Source organism: Ascaphus truei, chromosome 17, assembly GCF_040206685.1.
Source record: "Ascaphus truei isolate aAscTru1 chromosome 17, aAscTru1.hap1, whole genome shotgun sequence".
NCBI classification, from domain to species: domain Eukaryota; kingdom Metazoa; phylum Chordata; class Amphibia; order Anura; family Ascaphidae; genus Ascaphus; species Ascaphus truei.
This window is the reverse complement of record NC_134499.1, coordinates 3,081,822-3,100,798: the sequence shown is the minus strand read 5'-3', so window position 1 is coordinate 3,100,798 and position 18,977 is coordinate 3,081,822. Positions and strand designations below refer to the sequence as shown.

At 48.8% G+C, this 18,977-nt stretch overlaps 1 protein-coding gene across 1 annotated transcript in view; it reads left to right on the top strand.

The window, feature by feature from the left end:
- The first annotated feature begins 4,730 nt into the window (after window positions 1-4,730).
- Window positions 4,731-18,977, top strand: part of FAM83F (family with sequence similarity 83 member F) — a 33,574-nt gene continuing 19,327 nt past the window's right edge. The window contains exon 1 of the mRNA XM_075573737.1: window positions 4,731-5,264. Coding sequence (XP_075429852.1) covers window positions 4,803-5,264 — 462 coding nt within the window. The 5' untranslated portion in view covers window positions 4,731-4,802. The remainder of the gene's footprint in view (window positions 5,265-18,977) is intronic.

Sequence of the window (18,977 nt, the reverse complement as noted above, 5' to 3'; positions counted from 1 at the left end):
AAACTGCAGTGTTATCGTGATGACTGTGCAAATGTCATTTGTAAAATTCAGGTTTTCTGTTACTTTACATGTAATGCAAAATCTTTCACCCGCATCCATAAATGCAAAAAACATTGCAGCATTTGGGTTAATATGGGCAGCCATAATTAGTTTTATTCCACAGGGTATCCTTAAGGTTAGTTTGAGGCACCCCTGGGTGACGTCACGCCCTGATTAAGAAACGCTGATCTCGATACAACTTTTGAGGCCTTTCCTGGAACCGTTCAGCATTTGACATGTAACCAGGTGACCTGGTTTACGGTCATCATTATACAACTGACTCACCTTGCCTTAGAATAAAGAATCACATGCATGTTTGTAATACTTCTATAAGGCCGCCCGTGATCTATAGTGAAGAATAGATCAACCAGTTCTATAACTTGAGCTAAAGGCACAATCCCACGTTGACAGCCAACAACCAACCTGGATGCGTTAACCCATAACAGTGCTAAAGATAAGGGATGGGGAGAGACGGGGGCACTGCCTGTGCAAACTCTTGTAAAACACACAGTGACATGGGTGCTCTCAGGACCTGGCGGATTTCCAGGTTGTGTACAAAGTAACTTAAAACATGATTTGAACATACTTATAGGTATCACATGTCACCCCTTAAACATGTCACGGCCATTAGTATACGGTGAGCCCTGAAGGGCCTGCTCCTTTCAGAGGGACACCTAATATTTAGCCAGTCTAGAATATTTGGTTGCTGCTGTTTTGCTGCGTCCAAATCTTCGCCGGCGTTTAGCCACTAATCACCTTGTGGCCGTGACCGCTCGCTGCCGACTGCGGTACGTCCCTAACCTTACCCCGTAACCAAAACACCTCTAATCTTAACCCTTAATATGAACGCTACCCCCTAACTTAAAAATTTTAAATCCTAAAACCCCTTACCCTACACCCCTAAAAAGCTTTTACCCCTTACCCTAACCGCTAAATTAACCCTTAAATTAACTTACCTTAGTGAAGCGGCTGCGTCGAGGGTCGCTCTGTGGCCTAACGCCAACGGAGACTTGGCCGCAGCGAGACTCGTGCGACCAAATGTCCGATTTCAACACTATCCCTGCCTTGTAATGAGATGTAAATGGGGCATTATATATCTGCCCAAACAACACTTTTGTCTTGCTCAATAGTGGAAGTGGGTGTTGTCCTGGGAGCCGGGCTAATGGTCCAATGTCTGTATCGGCAATGACTCACACATGGAAATACCCAGCACACCTGCTCTGCTTTAAGCCGCTGCTGATGGCATTGACCATTCTTGGAAAAAATCCATCTGACCAGCTGGGAACACAGGGATCAGAAGAGGGGGGTCAGCACCTAAACCCCGGTATCCTGTCTCCATGCTTGACCCTGTTTTGTGATCTTTTATAATAGAGCATGTGACATCTTATCTTATACTGATCCAGTATATGGGGGATTTGTAAATATGGCTGGCCCTACCTTATAATGTCATGCAGATATCCAGGCATGTGATAACTAGTTCTCTGTGTCAGCTGTTAACAACAAAAACGTGTTAATCGAGTGTCTTATCTTTGATGCAAATCTGTAGCCAGATTATACCTGGGGGCTGGGGGGGGGGTGTAGTTCTGCTCACTGACTTCCCATCACGTATCTTCAACACAAATGTCTTTAAAATAGGGAAATGTAAAGAGAGGCCAACTTTACCACTCCCCCAGTGTCCCCCAGGGCCTCTGAGGTGTCGATTTCATTTTGACATTAATATTGTGTTAGAAAAGGCATGTTATCCTTATCTGTGTGTGGGGCTGTACTTTGCAGCAGTGTCAGTGAGGGTTTGTAGGAGGACACGAGGTGAAACAACACACATTGTAATGGGAAGTATCAAATTCTACATCTCGCTCCTAATCCTTTCCCTCTCCTTTAGTGTCACAGATCTCAGCCAGGTTTGAGGTTGTGTAATCCTCCCCTGCTAACAATCTGCGTGTTATATAGGAGACTAGCTGAGAGACCCGGCGTTGCCCGTGATGTAATTTTGGGGGGGCGTACGACAGGGTTAGGCTTCCCCCCCCCCCCCTTGACAGCTAGGTGGGTGACTGAGTTGACTGAGTGTGTGGGTGACTGGGTGGGTGGGTGACACTTGACTGAGTGGGTGGGTGACTGAGTGGGTGGGTGACTTTGGGTCGGTTTGACTTTGGGTCGGTGGGTGGGTGACTTTGGGTCGGTGGGTGGGTGACTTTGGGTCGGTTTGACTTTGGGTCGGTGGGTGTGTGACTTTGGGTCGGTGGGTATGTGACTTTGGGTCGGTGGGTGGGTGACTTTGGGTCGGTTTGACTTTGGGTCGGTGGGTGTGTGACTTTGGGTCGGTGGGTATGTGACTTTGGGTCGGTGGGTGGGTGACTTTGGGTCGGTTTGACTTTGGGTCGGTGGGTGGGTGACTTTGGGTCGGTGGGTGACTTTGGGTCGGTGGTTGGGTGGGTGAGTTGGGTCGGTGGGTGGGTGGGTGAGTGGGAGACTGACTGGGTGGGTGAGTGACTGACTGGGTGGGTGGGTGACTGACTGGGTGGGTGAGTGGGTGACTGACTGGGTGGGTGAGTGGGTGACTGACTGGGTGGGTGAGTGGGTGGCTGACTGGGTGGGTGAGTGGGTGACTGACTGGGTGGGTGAGTGGGTGACTGACTGACTGAATGGGTGGGTGACTGGGTGACTGAGTGGGTGGGTGACTGAGTGAGTGAGTGGGTGGGTGAGTGGGTGACTGACTTACTGAATGGGTGGGTGACTGGGTGACTTACTGAATGGGTGACTGGGTGACTGAATGGGTGGGTGACTGAGTGGGTGGGTGACTGGGTGAAAGTGGGTGACTGGGTGGGTGACTGGGTGGGTGGGTGACTGGGTGGGTGACTGAGTGGGTGACTTGGTGGGTGTGTGACTGAGTGAGTGGGTGGGTGACTGAGTGAGTGGGTGACTGAGTGGGTGGGTGACTGAGTGGGTGGGTGACTGAGTGGGTGGGTGAAAGTGACTGGGTGGGTGTGTGGGTGACTGGGTGACAGTGCGTGGGTGGGAGACGGTGTGTGACTTACCTTGACCCCGTGGCATCTGGCTGGGGCAGGAGGTGAGTTCGGGAAGCTGGGGGGGGGGCAAGAGTGGCAGGAGTCCCGCGCCGCGCTTCCCCTCTCCGGTAGCGGCGCACATGATGGGGAGAGCAGGAGGCCCGGCCCGCGCTTCCCCTCTCCGGTAGCGGCGCACGTGATGGGGAGAGCAGGAGGCCGGGCCCGCGCTTCCCCTCTCCGGTAGCGGCGCACGTGATGGGGAGTCCCGCACCGCGCTTCCCCTCTCCGGTAGCGGCGCACGTGATGGGGAGAGCAGGAGGCCCGGCCCGCGCTTCCCCTCTCCGGTAGCGGCGCACGTGATGGGGAGTCCCGCGCCGCGCTTCCCCTCTACGGTAGCGGCGCACGTGATGGGGAGAGCAGGAGGGCTGCGCCGAGAGGGGGAAGGAGCCTGGAGTTTGCTGCTGAGCAGCAGGGCCGCGCTTCCTCCGCGGCGCACGGTGAGGGTGATGGTGCGGCTGGGGATGTTGCGGAGCGTGGGGATTTGGGTGAGGTGGGGAGGGGGGAGAGAGTGAGGGGCACCGGGAGAGGAGGGGGGGGGTGTGGAAGGTGAGCTGCGGTCCAACTGACGGGGGAGAGTGTGTGTCCCTGTGTGTGTGTGTGTGTGTGTGTGTGTGTCCCTGTGTGTGTGTGTGTGTGTGTCCCTGTGTGTGTGTCCCTGTGTGTGTGTGTGTGTCCCTGTGTGTGTGTCCTTTGGCCGTCACTCCGCCTCAGGCCAATGAGAGGTGTGCGGGGGCGGCCCAAGGGACCAATGAGATTTCCCCTAGGGACACCGGACATCCAGGCAGGCAGGCAGGCATACAGTGCTTTCACTAATATAGTATAAGATTAGCTTGCAGCCGCAAGTAATAATAACATCTGTTCTTAATTAGCTCTGACAGTGAACGCAGTGCTGTACATGGAATTTTGCAACCACAATGTCTCTCTGCCCTGTACATCTTAGGCTGCGGCCACGCTAGCGCTGAGCGTGCTGAGCGCACGGCGCTTGCCGAGTTTAGTTTGTGCAATTTAAATTGTCCCGTCCCCGCTCATGCGGCGCGTGCGCTCTCAAGCGCTGACACGTACGCTCTCCCAAGCTTCGGGAGACAAAAAAAAGAGAGTTTGAAGCGTGCTCAACATGCCCCCAATGCCCCCCCCCCTCCCGCACGCGCTTGCAAAATACACAGCACACCCAGCACTCATGCTTAGAGAGTTGGTGACATCAGCGCTCTCAAGCATGAGCGCGGTCAGCGCCCGCGGGGACGCAGCCTTACAATTTCATGTTGGTGCTGAGACCTAGTGAGACGCCCACATTACCACTGAGCTACTCCTGAGAAGGCAGGAAGATGCCTGAGTTTCTGTGGAGTAGGGCCTGATCGGCACTATTGCCCTTTGATGAATGGACCCTTGAATGTATGGATACAAAGGAGATACAGAAGCAGCAACGTGTCAGGCTGGGAAAATCTCTCTGTATTGATCATGTGAAGCTGTTTAATGGTCTTCTTCTTTTTAGCTGAATCACTGCTGGTTTCCTTGCAGGATGCAATCATCTGTATGGTGGCTGCTTCAGGTAGAGCAGGGGGCTGGGTAACAATAAGGTGGAGGTGTGACCTCAGGTGCGCTCCCACCCACCTTACCCTTCCTCCCACCCACCTTACCCTTCCTCCCTGCCGCTTTCAACTGTGAATCAGTGACAAAGATCAGGCAAAGGGCAGAGGCAGCACCATGGCTGTCTCCCAGCTCATGTGTCTCAGAGACGATCATGTCAACGACAGGGTGACAGAGGACAAATTTCTATTCTACTACTGTGAGGACCACAGGAGGTCCCTGGAAGTCCTGGTGAAGGACGGGGTGCAGTCCTACAAAGAGTTCCTCAAGGAAGAAAATCGGAAGGACTTCCTCTCCACAAAGGAGCTGAATGAGCTGAAGGTTGGCTGGAAGAAGTATGAGACCAGAAGCCCAAAGAACTCAAAGCGTGTGGACAACAAGCATAGCAAAGAGACCAATGGTTCGCTGGAGTACTGGCCCGAGCAGTCTGACACGGAGATCCCACCACTGGACCTCGGGTGGCCAGAGAAGGGATTTTATAGAGGTGTGAGTCGCTTGCTGGTGTACACCCACCCACCCAAGGAAAACGCTCCCACTATAAAGGCTGTGATAAGGGACATGATACAACAAGCACAGAAGGTATGTCTGGTTAATGAGGGTCTATGAGTCAAATATCTATCGTGTCCTATCACAGCTTAATCAATAACCTCCGAAGTCTTCTGGCTGCAAAACCAGGATGTAATGGTAAATAGTAACATATTTAACAAAAAAATACATTCAACTTGGATTTTCTTTCTTTGCTCAATCGAGGGCTGACTTTAATCAAACAGACCCCACTGCCCCCTGCATGGGACTTTTCTCATGTTTAACTTTAGCTGGTCAAAGGTCTACAGTTACCAATAAACTACAAAGCTTCTAGGTCAGGGGTGGGTCAACCTCAGTCCTCAAGGGCTACCAACAGGTCAGGTTTTCAGGATATCCCTGCTTCAGCACAGGTGGCTCAATCAGAGGTTCAATCGAAGACTGAGCCTCTGAGCCACTTCTGCTGACGCAGGGACTGATTGAGCCATCTGTGCTGAAGCAGGGATATCCTGAAATCCTGACCTGTTGGTGGCCCTTGAGAACTGGAGTTCTAGGTGTTTCACTCTCTCCTGCAGAGAAATAAACTATAAAGGAAGGGAATAAGGGAAGCACACACTATCTTCCTCAAACAAACAAACAAGGGACTTTTTCCAGCCTTACAGGCACATTAACAAATGTTATTTATTAGGCACAGAAACGTACTGTGACCTCGGACACGTATTGTACATCCAAACCTGCCCAGAACGGTCATTGTTTCTTGTTCATGGCATTGTTTCTGTATACAGTGTATTCCCATCTACTTATCAGTGTATCATGCCGGGGCAAAATGTTTGAAGTAATACAATGAATAAGCATTGTTCACCCTATTAGACACACACTCCTCTCTTTTCTCTAAGCGATAATGTATGTATAAGTATAAGCAATTCTACAGCCCCAGGTATACAGCAGCAACATATATACTAATACACATTAACTATTTCTCTGCCAGGTGGGCATTTCATGCCACTGGTAAACGTACCCTTTTCTACCATGAAAACCAGAGTTGTCTTCCTCCAAGGCCTAAAACCAGTGAGATTTGGAGCAAATAATGGCATTCCAATGGATAAGTGCTGGTTTTGTATCACTTAGACAGCCTATGCCAAACATAAAGGCCTCCAAGTGAGAGTTGGCCTGTCCCATCTAGCAGTCTGCTGAAAACCTTCAAAGGTAATAAGAACACGTCATCCATGTGACAAGTGACTGACACTTTTCTGTGCGGTTTTCCACCTCACACGTCACATTCCTCTGAAGACACCAACACACAGGCCCTTCTTCATACAGTATGCGTGTTCTCCCCTGGGCTGCAGCGAAGGATACTTAACCCCTTGTTGGGTGCAGTTGTCAAATGTAACCAAATGGTAGGGTTGGAGAGATAGAGTTTAACACTAAGGGCTACTTTAGGATCAACAGAACATGTAACTTTATTGCAATGCTTAATTCCTTTGCAATGGTGATGATTGACTTGGTGTATGGGGATAAATGTAACTGCTTTGCAAGTTTATTCAGCAATGAATAGATACCAGTTCATAACCAAAGTGAAAGGAGGAAATGAATTCTGTTTGGGTCACTTATCTACACCCATGGGTGTGCAGACACCCAAGGGAGAAAACTTGTTAGGGAGTGTCATAATGTGGCTATATATATATATATATATATATATATATATATATATATATATATATATCATTAGCATACATGCGTTAGTTTCTCTTTTGATTTGCATCTCTCGCCCTGCCCATATTCACTGGGCACCTGGTCTGGACTCTCTCTCTTGTTCTGGAACAAGAGATATCCGTAAAGTCCCATACTAACCTTTACCAAAGGAGGAGGTTGGTAACTGTCCAACTTTGCAGAACTTCCGTAGAACTCAGAAGGATCTTCAGCAGCAAAGGTCCAGACCCCAGAGCTCTGCTAAGTCCCCTAACGTGGCCTCAGCCTAATTTGACGCCACATTAAAAGGCTGTCACAGGGTCTGCATGGGGTAACCCCACCGTTTGGTATGATTTAAAGGAGCAATCCAAGCAGGCAAATATTTTTGTTTTTAACACAAGATTGAAGCAGGGAGTCTCTGGGGCAGAACCCCGTTAATTTCAGCTCTGGGAACCCCCTGCTTCAGGAGATACCTCCGTACCGGGTGCTGGTATCGCGGGCCAATAGAAAGCTGCATCTGATGATGTCACGGCTTCCTATTGGCCGGAGGGTGCGGGAGCTTTGAAAAGCGGCCATTCCGTGATCCCTGCAAGCCGAGTTGAGCGATACCGGCGCCCCCTACGTATCTCTGGAAGCCGGGGGTCTCCGGGGCTGAAATTAATGGGGTTCAGTTCTGAAGAACCCCTGCTTCAATCCAATGTTAAAAAAAAACAATAACATGACGTTAAATCTATGCTAATGAGATGTACTTAGGCCTTGCGTATAGTGCCCACGACGGGCGACGGGCGACGCGTCGGGTGACGTCACCCGTCGCTGCTAGCGAAAGTTACATTTCACTTTGCGACGGCGGCGGCGGCGGCGTGGGCGTACTGGCATTTGATTGGTTCAGGGGCTGTCACATGAGGCGACAGCCCTTGAAAAATCAAATATTGCCAGCTACAAAAATTCGCGACGCGAAGTCGCTCCGTCGCATTGTCGCCGTCGCACTTTAAGCGCATGCGGCGGCGATGCATTTGTTTTTGGTCGCCGTCGCGGGCACTATACGCGCAGCCTTACCCTTTGTTCTGTGCTAATTAGCTAGTGGTAAACCGCTCACATGTAACTGGCACATTGATTACTTCCTGCTCGAGATTGGCCACTGGTTACAATTACAAGGATCTATTACAACACTACAACTGGCTGGTAATTGTTACTATAACTAGTAACAGCCACAACCTGGTAACCTAGGGGTTCTCAACTCCAGTCCACAAGACCCCCCTAACAGGTCAGGTTTGCAGGATAGCCCTGCTTCAGCACAGGTGGTGCAGTCTTCAACTGAGCCACTGATTGAGCCATCTGTGCTGAAGCAGGGCTATCCTGAAAACCTGATCCGGTGACGTCATGCTTGCGATGCCGCCGAGCGGCATGTAAACTGCAGACAGGAGACAAGCAGAGGAGACAGGGAGGCGTGGCGGAGGCGTGGCCGTGAGCGGTTTGCCCTCATTGGCTGAACCGCTGACGTGACGCTGCCGTCGCATGAAGATAACAAATTCTCGCGTTTGCTCTCCTGTCTGCGCCGTGCAGTTCCAGGCGTGGCGCGTGGCGCGTGGCGCGCTCGGTATGTGCACTTTCATTTTATTGTTGCTGTTTGTTTTTGCGCTGCGCAGCGCGCCTCGCCAGCCACTTTCGGTATAATCACGGCCTTAGTATTTGTGGTATGTACGCATCTCGCATGAACACATAACGAGATAGTATTAGTTACAAAGTTGTTATTAGTGTATCTGCGATATCTATAACACACAGCTAATAACACACAGCTAATAACACACAGCTTATAACACACAGCTAATAACACACAGCTAATAACACACAGCTAAAAACACACAGCTAATAACACACAGCTAATAACACACAGCTAATAACACACAGCTTATAACACACAGCTAATAACACACAGCTAATAACACACAGCTAATAACACACAGCTTATAACACACAGCTAATAACACACAGCTAAAAACACACAGCTAATAACACACAGCTAATAACACACAGCTAATAACACACAGCTAATAACACACAGCTTATAACACACAGCTAATAACACACAGCTAATAACACACAGCTAATAACACACAGCTAATAACACACAGCTAATAACACACAGCTAATAACACACAGCTAAAAACACACAGCTAATAACACACAGCTAATAACACACAGGCAGACACGAAAACAGAAACCTATGAAATTGGTGGACAGTCCAGAAGTGAAAAGGTTAACTGGTGAAATAAAGGCTGATGTTCCTTTAACCGAATCAGTAAATACAGATCCCACGTGTGAGCACAGTAACATGTCTCAGACAGGTCTGCAGCCCTGCCCTTCCCTATTATCTCGTAGCGTGCAATGCTTCCACTGCAGCCAGGGATTCTGGGTAATGACATGCAAATGAGCGCTCACAGGGTGTCACTTTTTGTTTCTTTCCCATTTTAACATGGGACCCCTATAAGCTTGTGCCATCCGTGTTACACAGCTTTTTCAGCCCAGCCTGGATTACAGAAGTGCAGAGCCAGTAACCTACTCACAGACAGCTTGCAGACAGCTTTTTCCACCGATTGGATCACATCCGTGCGAGGATGGTTACTGGCCTTGCAATGTGAAGCTGTACGGTGGAGGGTTTTTGCCACTTCTTTACTCACCATGATTAACAGAAGCCTAACAAAGAAAGGGAGCAGTCCTGGAAAATACAAATTTCCCCCCCTTAGGGCTGTGTGGTCATGTCATTTTACTGTCATACAGTAGGTATTCACTGCCTTGTATTAACAGCACTTACACAATGCCCTGACATGCCTTTCCCTACAGGATAATGCTTATTACGGGAGCCTCCCATTCTATAGGCTCTCCGCACATCCCCTCGTGTGTATGAGTGAGAAACACGCGCCATTAGCAGAATAATGGCTGCGATTCATCCTACCTTTATTTATGGCTGAACATGGAGTGACTTTTGCACCACGATGAGTGTAGGTGCTATGATTCAATATATACAGCAGGTAGGTTATAGGTGGGTCGCCCCCACCTCCAACCGAAGTAATCTAATGTCAATTACATACTGTAGTTACATAGTTACATATTAGATGAGGTTGAAAAAAGACATGCGTCCATCAAGTTCAACCTATGCTAAATTTAGACGACAAATACTTTATCCTATATCTATACTTCCTTATTGATCCAGAGGAAGGCAAACACAAACCCCAGTGTCACATCATCCAATGATATCTCATAAGGGGAAAATAAATTCCTTTCTGGCTCCAAGAATTGGCAATCGGATTATTCCCTGGATCATCATCCTTCCCATGTATACTTATTAGGTATATCCCTGTATACTTTCCTTTCTAAAGAGATGTCCAACCTTTTTTTGAACATATCTATTGTATCTGCCATCACACGTTTCATTAGGGGATTTTCACTCTTTAAAAAAATAAAACCAGATGCCGAGTATGTTGCCGATTGACGTTTCCATGGTAACCAAATGCTTTGGAGAATTTGACACTCTTATTTCCGATGTCTGTCTGTGACATGGACTCTATGGAAGCAAAGGGGTTAAGTGCATACGGATATTCGATGACTATTTTTTTTTTTTTAAATGGCGTTTTGGGTTACGTTCCTGAGAAAGAACGAACACGCGCCAGTGAGAACCAAAATATGAGGAAACTGGAATTAAATGACATTGTTACTGAAGCTGCATTGGCCTGAAGTCATAGTTGCTGTTTTCAGGGGGTTTTTTTTAAACTTAAATCTTCCAGGTGCACACACAGGGCAAAACAAGGGCGGGGAAAAAACCAGCACCAGATTTATTAAAGAAAAGGCAACCCAATGAATGCAATTTGTTTTTTATCGTTGATAAATCTGAGGCCATTTTGGGGTTTTTTGTACTGGTTTTGCTTCCATTTTACCTCCTGGGGCCTGGGAAACCTCACAATCCCTGCGCAAGGTATGTGCGTCAAGGAAAACTAGTGCATTTTGACCTTGTATCAATTTATCACAGTGCTTTGCCCCTATCTCACCCCCTGTACTTCTGCTTGTGGTTTGGGGAGCCTCAGGGATGGGGTAGGGGGTGTGCTAAGACACTGTTGAATAGGTATGGTGACTGAGAGCCTATTAAAGCAAGGGTAGGATTGGGGGGGGGGGGTGAGACCGAGTAGAGATCTGTTGCGCTTATGGGTCCCAATATAGAAAGTTCCGGATGGTGGCTTGTCGGGGTGAACATCTGGGTTTAGCCAGCTGGGTCTCCCTTCACCGCCTGGCCCAGAGCAGTTGACCTAGTGCTCCCCCCCAAATGGTGGCCCTGATGACGCGCATAAGTTGGAGAGACTCTTTTGGCTATTAATGATTTGCACCACGTTGTGTAAGAAACTCATTATTTGCTCAATTCTCCGGGCTGCAGAATTGGGGCTAAAACCAGCACGAGTGCTGCATCACGAGGGGCTTTTTGTATTTGCTTTGGCAAGTATTTGTTTCGTGTTTACCTTATACCCCTGGCACCACCAGTTTAATACAGACTGTAGCAAGATCTTCTCCTATTCTCTCCGCGTACCCTCTTTTATTCTCGCCAAAACCAGCGCCAAATATTTCTCAAAGGAAAGACTCCAGTTACTTCCAATTGGTTTCCATTTCTTAATAAACATGGTGCTGTTATTTGCCTGAGAACATATCTCCTCTCATTTGCATGTCATTTCCCAGAATCCCTGGCTGCTGTGGAATCACTGTATGCTAAGAGATAATGGGGAAAGGCAGGGTTGGGGACCTGTGAGACGTGTGATTGTGCTCACAAGGGGGATGTTTATGTGCTAAATATCTCCTGTAATGTTTGTCCATGTCATCCAGCTTTCCCAAATTCCAAAGGTCAGATTTATCAAAGATTGCTAAGAGAAATCAAGGGGGTCCGTCTTTCAGACCTGGTCTGCTCTCATAGACTCAGCTAAAACCCGGGGATTTGGTTGCACACCCTGCCTGAAAATGTCAATCTGGAGAGAGGAACCAGTTTGACCGGTTCCTTTGTGGACTTTCCGATTGTTGACAGGGGGGTGGGCCTTGCTAACAGTGCAGAGAGCAGTGAGTGTTATATCATTGGATAGTGGTGCTATGCTGCAACACCAAAGAACTATGTTCCTATTACACCTCATACCCATTCTGCTCCTGTGCTTAAAACGCTAATTCAAGCGGACAATTTTTGGGGCGATTTTTTTTAACATAGGATTGAAACAGTGGGTCTCCGAGGCTTCCGCTCTGAGGACCACCTGCTTCCAGAGATACTTGCCTCCTTAGGGGGTTCCGGTAGCCGCTTTTCAAAGATCCTGTGCCCTGCGGGCAAATAGGAAGCCGTGACGTCATCCAGTGCAGCTTCCTATTGGTCCACGTGACGCGGGAACTTTAAACTTGCAGGAAATACCGGCACCCCCTCTAGAGGTCTGTATCTCTGGAAGCAGGGGGTCCCCGGAGCTGAAATGAATGGGCTCACCTTTGGAGACCCCTGCTGCAATCCTATGTTAAAAAATCACCAGCTTGGATTGCTCCTTTAAACATTACCACACAATTTCCATAGGAAAAGTTGTGGTCAAATTAGAACATCACTGCCTGTGAAGCATGTTCGAATCCCACATCCAACTCCTTGTGAGAGTGGGCAAAACATTTCCTTTATCTGCTCCTCAGCTTCCAAAAATGCAAATGTAAGATCTACATGGCCTTAAACTGTTATAAAGCAAAGCAAAATTATTGATGCAATTTAGTTTTTATGTCATTGCTTTTGGTAACTGTGACAGGGTGAAGTCAGAAGTTTAACCCAGTAAGAATATTTGGGCAATCAGGAAGTAAGCTGACAACCAGCTTGATAAGGCGGCTACTGCTTGTACTAGGTGCCTGACTCAGACCACAGAGCTGTCCTGTGCAAGCGCCTAGCCAGAAGGATTGCCAAACTCTCTATAGGGTCAGAGATTCCCAAACAAAGATACAGTAAGGACTTGAATATTGTTCCATAACCATTGTGGTATATGTTTAGGGGTTGGGAACTGGATAAAGCCAACCAGCCCGATAGATAGGGCCTGGAATGTTTAGCAAGATCTCCCTATAGGGAGTAGGTGTTCTTTTTATGAGTTTTGTTTTGCCTTAAAGGGACAGTGTGCCCAAATGTTTATGTGGCCAGGTCTCCTTATAGGCTCCCCCTCAGCCCCCTTCGCTTTCCTCCGGTTCCCCTTACCTCGTGTGGAGTGGGGTGGGGAGGTTGCAGCGGTGCGTGGGTGCCTGAGATTGGGTGTGCGCACCCCCGTGAGATGTGCAGGAGCTGCGGGCTGATAGACAAGGCAACCGGGTCGCCGGAGTCCCACGGCGGACGGAGGGATAGGGCACCACCATCTATAGCCACACGTGTGTGAGAAACAGCGCATGCGCAGAGAGGTGCCAGTAGTTGCGGAAGCCATTACAGAGCTTGCGCATGCACAGGAGCACCTTAGGAGCGGCAGACAATAGGGGAATAGATCCGTTGGGGACTACAACCCCCAGTAGCCCATGGGGCTGCAGTCAGGTGGAATACCAGCAGCCAATAGGGCTGCTGCATTTGTGGTAAGGGGAGCTTGCCCTGACAGGGCAGTGAGACAGTTAGGGCAGTTAGTCAAGTAGTCAGTTAGTGAGGGAGTGAGTTAAGGAGTTGGAGCCAGGGCAGACAAGGGGAAGGGAGGGTCTGAGTGTCAGTGGCACTCAGACTAGGCAAGAGAATCCCCATAGGTCCCAGATAGGCCCCACTCATGTGTAGCTTGTGGCTCCTGCAGGGAAAGCCCCTTGGGCCTCGGGCATAGTCAGCGCTTATGCGCTGACCCGTGCTGAGGCACGCTGCTGCTCGGATCTGAGCCCCTGCAGCCGCAATGTGAGCTGCTTTAGCAGGGGCTCGCGCACGCTTCCGCACACGCTTGCGGAAGCGTGTGTCTCACCGATTCTTGAAAATTTGGTGCTCGCCGGATCGCATCTGCCGGTCACGTGAGCAGTTCGCCCAATGAGGGCAAACCAGCTCCGTGACGTCACTGGCCCGCCCACGGCCCGCCCCCTGACGGCGCGCTGTCTAAGGCCAGGGAAAGCACCCGCTTTCCCTGAGCCTCAGCGCGCCTCAGCACTGTAGAGGCGCTATGTCCCAGGAGACATGTAGAGGCGCTATGCTGTGGAGAAATAAAACCACTCAACATTTGGTTTACCTTGAAACGGCGCGTGTGGACTGTTCCCTGACCTCGCCTACAGGCCGTCCTGCCACAGGTCTGACCTCGCCTACAGGCCGTCCTGCCACAGGTCTGACCTCGCCTACAGGCCGTCCTGCCACAGGTCTGACCTCGCCTACAGGCCGTCCTGCCACAGTTCTGACCTCGCCTACAGGCCGTCCTGCCACAGGTCTGACCTCGCCTACAGGCCGTCCTGCCACAGGTCTGACCTCGCCTACAGGCCGTCCTGCCACAGGTCTGACCTCGCCTACAGGCCGTCCTGCCACGGGTCTGACTTCGCCTACAGGCCGTCCTGCCACGGGTCTGACCTCGCCTACAGGCCGTCCTGCCACAGGTCTGACCTCGCCGTCCCGCCACAGGTCTGACCTCGCCTACAGGCCGTCCTGCCACAGGTCTGACCTCGCCTACAGGCCGTCCTGCCACAGGTCTGACCTCGCCTACAGGCCGTCCTGCCACAGGTCTGACCTCGCCTACAGGCCGTCCCGCCACAGGTCTGACCTCGCCGTCCCGCCACAGTAACCAAGAGCTTTCTACTGACAAGACCATATTGGAATTATATTTTCTGCTAAAAACGAATACAAACCATCAAAAACGTGCGTCCGATGTATGAAGACTTCACCCGTTTGGCGCATTAATAATTGTTTGACATTTTTTACGCCTCCATCAAGTTGAATACGTGATTGATTCAATTGAAATTAAAATTGAATGATGTGTATATTTTATTAATAACTAGTGTTGGTAAATATCACGTATTAGAATAATATTATTTATGACAGCCGCACTGTGATAATAATAAATTTTTTAACCTATATAACGACACGCAAGCTGCGTCTCATACGTTGTTTGGAGTTGATACATGAAAATGTCATCCTGTGCTAACACTTGGCAGATGATTGTGAAGCACTTTTAATTGGTTTTGTGGCATACATAAACATTGTTTTGTAGTACATCCCATTTACCTCTGTACAGTGCATTTCTGTGTGCAGGAAAAGTAAAAAATACCCATTTTGGCGCAGATGTAAAATGTAAGCTTTGTACATAGGTACGCACAAACGCACTTAAAATTGTGCTTGACATGCACTAATTTTGCGGCAAAAGAAGCCGTGTCAATGCTTAATACATAAGCCCATAACTAGAGAGAGGCGGATTTTGCGGGCGGATTTGGATCTGCCGTAGATCGGACGGTTCTTTTAGTCTGCGGATTTCAGCAGATCAGTCTCAAAAATGGCGATTCGCCTTTTGCGGATTTTCTTTTTTTTTAACACTGACAATCTATCCGTGGATTGTGGAATTCGCGGATGGATTGTTAAAGCTGCAGACCAAGCAATATCCTACATGTGTGTGTTTTTTTTAATAAATCAGTGCTGTCTTATGAGAACATACTTGTAGCATTAAAAAAAAAACTTCTTCATTTCCCCCTCTCCCAAAAATTTTAATAAAAATTAAGTTTAAAAAAAAAAAAATCTTAATCACATTTTTAATGAATTATAAAGCAACAAGCTTTGTTTTGTTTCTATAGCAACCATTTACAGAGTCACGTCCCCTTCCCCTTCTGAAACAGGCTCTGGCACACCACTTTTTGAGCCCTGCCCTCTCTCTAGCAGTGCACCAATTGTATCTAGTGACTCCTGGTCACATGATCTTCCCCACAGAACTATGCATCTTTTGAATGGCAAATTCGGAAAAATCCGGGAACCTGGCTCACCCGTCTCTACCCATAAAGTCAGACACAGAACACTCAATTCTTTGCACCTGTTTTGCATTTGGGAGACTTTGATTCATATATCTCCATAGAATGAAAGGAGCAAAACATGATTTTTTTTTAAATTGGTAGGAAGCAGGTGGTCTCCGGAGCTAACCCCATTCATTTTAGCTCTGGGGACCCCTGCGTCCCAAGATACTTAACTCCGTAGGTGATATAAGTAGCAGCTCCGCAGGCTTAAAGCTCCCGGTCATGCAGGTCAATAGGAAGCTGCAAGGTACGACATCCCCGCTCCATATTGGCCGTGTGACGCTGGACATTTAAGATGCCCTTCCATTAGCCTCACATAGCCCCACCGGAGCTGCTACCTGCAGAGACACTGACCCCACGCTACAGAGGTGAGGATCTCAGGAAGCAGGGGGTCCCTGGAACTGAAACAAACATGGGTTAGCTCCGGAGACCCCCGGCTTCAACCCCATAATGCAACAAAAACAAAGGAAAGCAGGATTACTGCTCTAAGGTTTAAACTTTCTCACCTAGGGTCATACAGTTGCCTGGAAAAAAACCAAGGCAAAGTATAATTAATCACAGTAAAATTAATTGGATTTGTATACAGAGACCCAGATACTTTGATTGTCTGACGCAGAAGTAAGAATTTCTATCTCTGCCGTCCGGGGGATGTCGGGGAGCGGGCCAGTGACGTCACGAAGCTGGTTCGCCCTCATTGGGGGCGAATCGCTCACGTGACTGGCCCTGCGCTCCCGTGAGCGCTCAAACTAGAAAAATAATGTCGGCTACGATTCCGCACGCTTGCGTAAGCGTGCACGAGCCCCTGCTAGAGCCGCTCTCATTGCGGCTGCAGGGGCTCACTGCCGAGCTTGAGCGCCTAAGCGCTGACCATGCCCGCGGCCTTACAGTTTGCAGCTCAAACTGCTGGGAATATTGGCAACAAATTATCAAACAGGAAAGTGTTGCAAACATCTTGCACTGCTGGGGAGGAGAGCTAAACCCTGCTATAGAAATCAAAGGATGCTCAATATATTAAAACTCATTATAATTGGCATTAATAGTTGAATATAAAAATAATAAAATATTGTAAGTATTATCTAATACAGGGGTCTCAAACTCAGTCCTTAAGGGCCACCAACAGGCCAGGTTTTATGGATATCCCTGCTTCAGCACAGGTGGCTCAGTCTTCAACTTTGGTCTTCAACTTTGTATGTAAGAATACTTTCTGATGTAGAAATTTAGAGTTACACCACTTCAGATATAGAGCATTTGGGGGCAAATAAAAGGGGAAAAGAATGTCGTGAAGAGACGCAGAATGTAACACATCTCATTATAATCTGTGCCCCATGTAACTCCCCCCCCCCCAACACCTCCTACTGACTCTCCCCAAGGTGCAAGCTGGGGCAGAGACGCAGAATGTAACACATCTCATTATAATCTGTTCCCCATGTAACTCCCCCCAACTCCTCCTACTGACTCACCCCAAGGTGCATGCTGGGACAGAGACGCAGAATGTGATACATCTCATTATAATCTGTGCACCATGTAACTCCCCCCAACTCCTCCTACTGACTCTCCCCAAGGTGCATGCAGGGGCAGAGACACAGAATGTAACACATCTCATTATAATCTGTTCCCCATGTAACTCCCCCAACTCCTCCTACTGACTCTCCCCAAGGACAAGGTGCATGAAAGTTGAGCAAAGTGGCGTGGAGCACAGCAACATGGAAAAAAGGAGAACTGGAAGCAGGATCAACAGTGACAAAAATAAAAATGTATTAACACATGGTGCCCATAAAGAAACTGAAGAAAAAACTCTGTTTCCCGCCGTCCCTGGCGCTTTATCAAAGCCCCCAAGGTGCAAGCTGGGGCAAAAATGCTGCGTAGAGGCAGAATGGAAATGTCCTGGGTTTGCTTCAAAATTCCCTTGATACATAGAGCCCTATGAAACCTGTAGCTTTGCCCCTCAAACCCCTCTGCGTTTAAACGTTTAAATCATTAATCATTACATTCATCATTAATCTCTTAACACTTTTATCTCTATTTGCCTTTCTGTTAAATGTATCTGAAACCCTTTCTCTCACCTCTTCCTCTCAGTCTCTCTCCCCCTCTCTTTCTACCCTCCCCCTCTCCTCCCTTTCTCCTCTCCCTCTCAGTCTCTCTCTCCCTCTCTCCATCTCCTCCCTCTCTCCTTCAGTCGCTTTCCTCTCTCTCCTCTCTCTCCTCTCTCTCCTCTCTCTCCTCTCTCTCCTCTCTCTCCTCTCTCTCCTCTCTCTCCTCTCTCTCCTCTCTCTCCTCTCTCTCCTCTCTCTCCTCTCTCTCCTCTCTCTCCTCTCTCTCCTCTCTCTCCTCTCTCTCCTCTCTCTCCTCTCTCTCCTCTCTCTCCTCTCTCTCCTGATCCAGTCCTGGTTTTGTGTTTCCAATCGCTGGTCTGTTTGCAAACTTTGTTTGGTGAATAGGAAGTAAGGCGCGTCCTGGATTCTTACCCCACTACGGGAAATGGATTTAGTTGGCAGATATTCAGTATGCCATTTTACTACGTGGAATTGGCAGTATGCCAGGGTTTGGCATCACCATGAGATATATCAATAACTGGCGCTGACAGTATGCTGGTTAATATGAGGCTTGTGTTATAGGTTATTGTGTGTCATATCATGTGACATCATGACGGCATTAGCATTACTGTGTGCTGTACTACTATGGGGCACTGGTATCATTGCGTCATACAGGCCTGTACTTGGGCATAAGCCTGCTAGGCCCGGGCCTAGAGGGGGGAGGTGCTGCAGTTATAGACGCGCTGCTCTCTTCCCCACAACAATTAAACTGATTGCCGGGGGAGGGCGAAATGACGCCGTGACATCACATGGTGACGCGTTGCCATGACAGTGACTACACATGGCGTCCCATTGTCATGGCAACGCGTCATCAAGGGGCATCGGCAAGGTAAGAGCCCATGGGCAGAATAATTCTACAGCCGGCCTGGCGTCATAACATCACAGTTATTGACATCACTGTTTGCCACATGATAGGGCATTACTATTATTGAACACAGCATTGTTACAAGGCACGAGCATACCAGTGTCCGTATTGTAAGACACTGGGCTCGCCCTTTCTACACTGGTATTATTATAT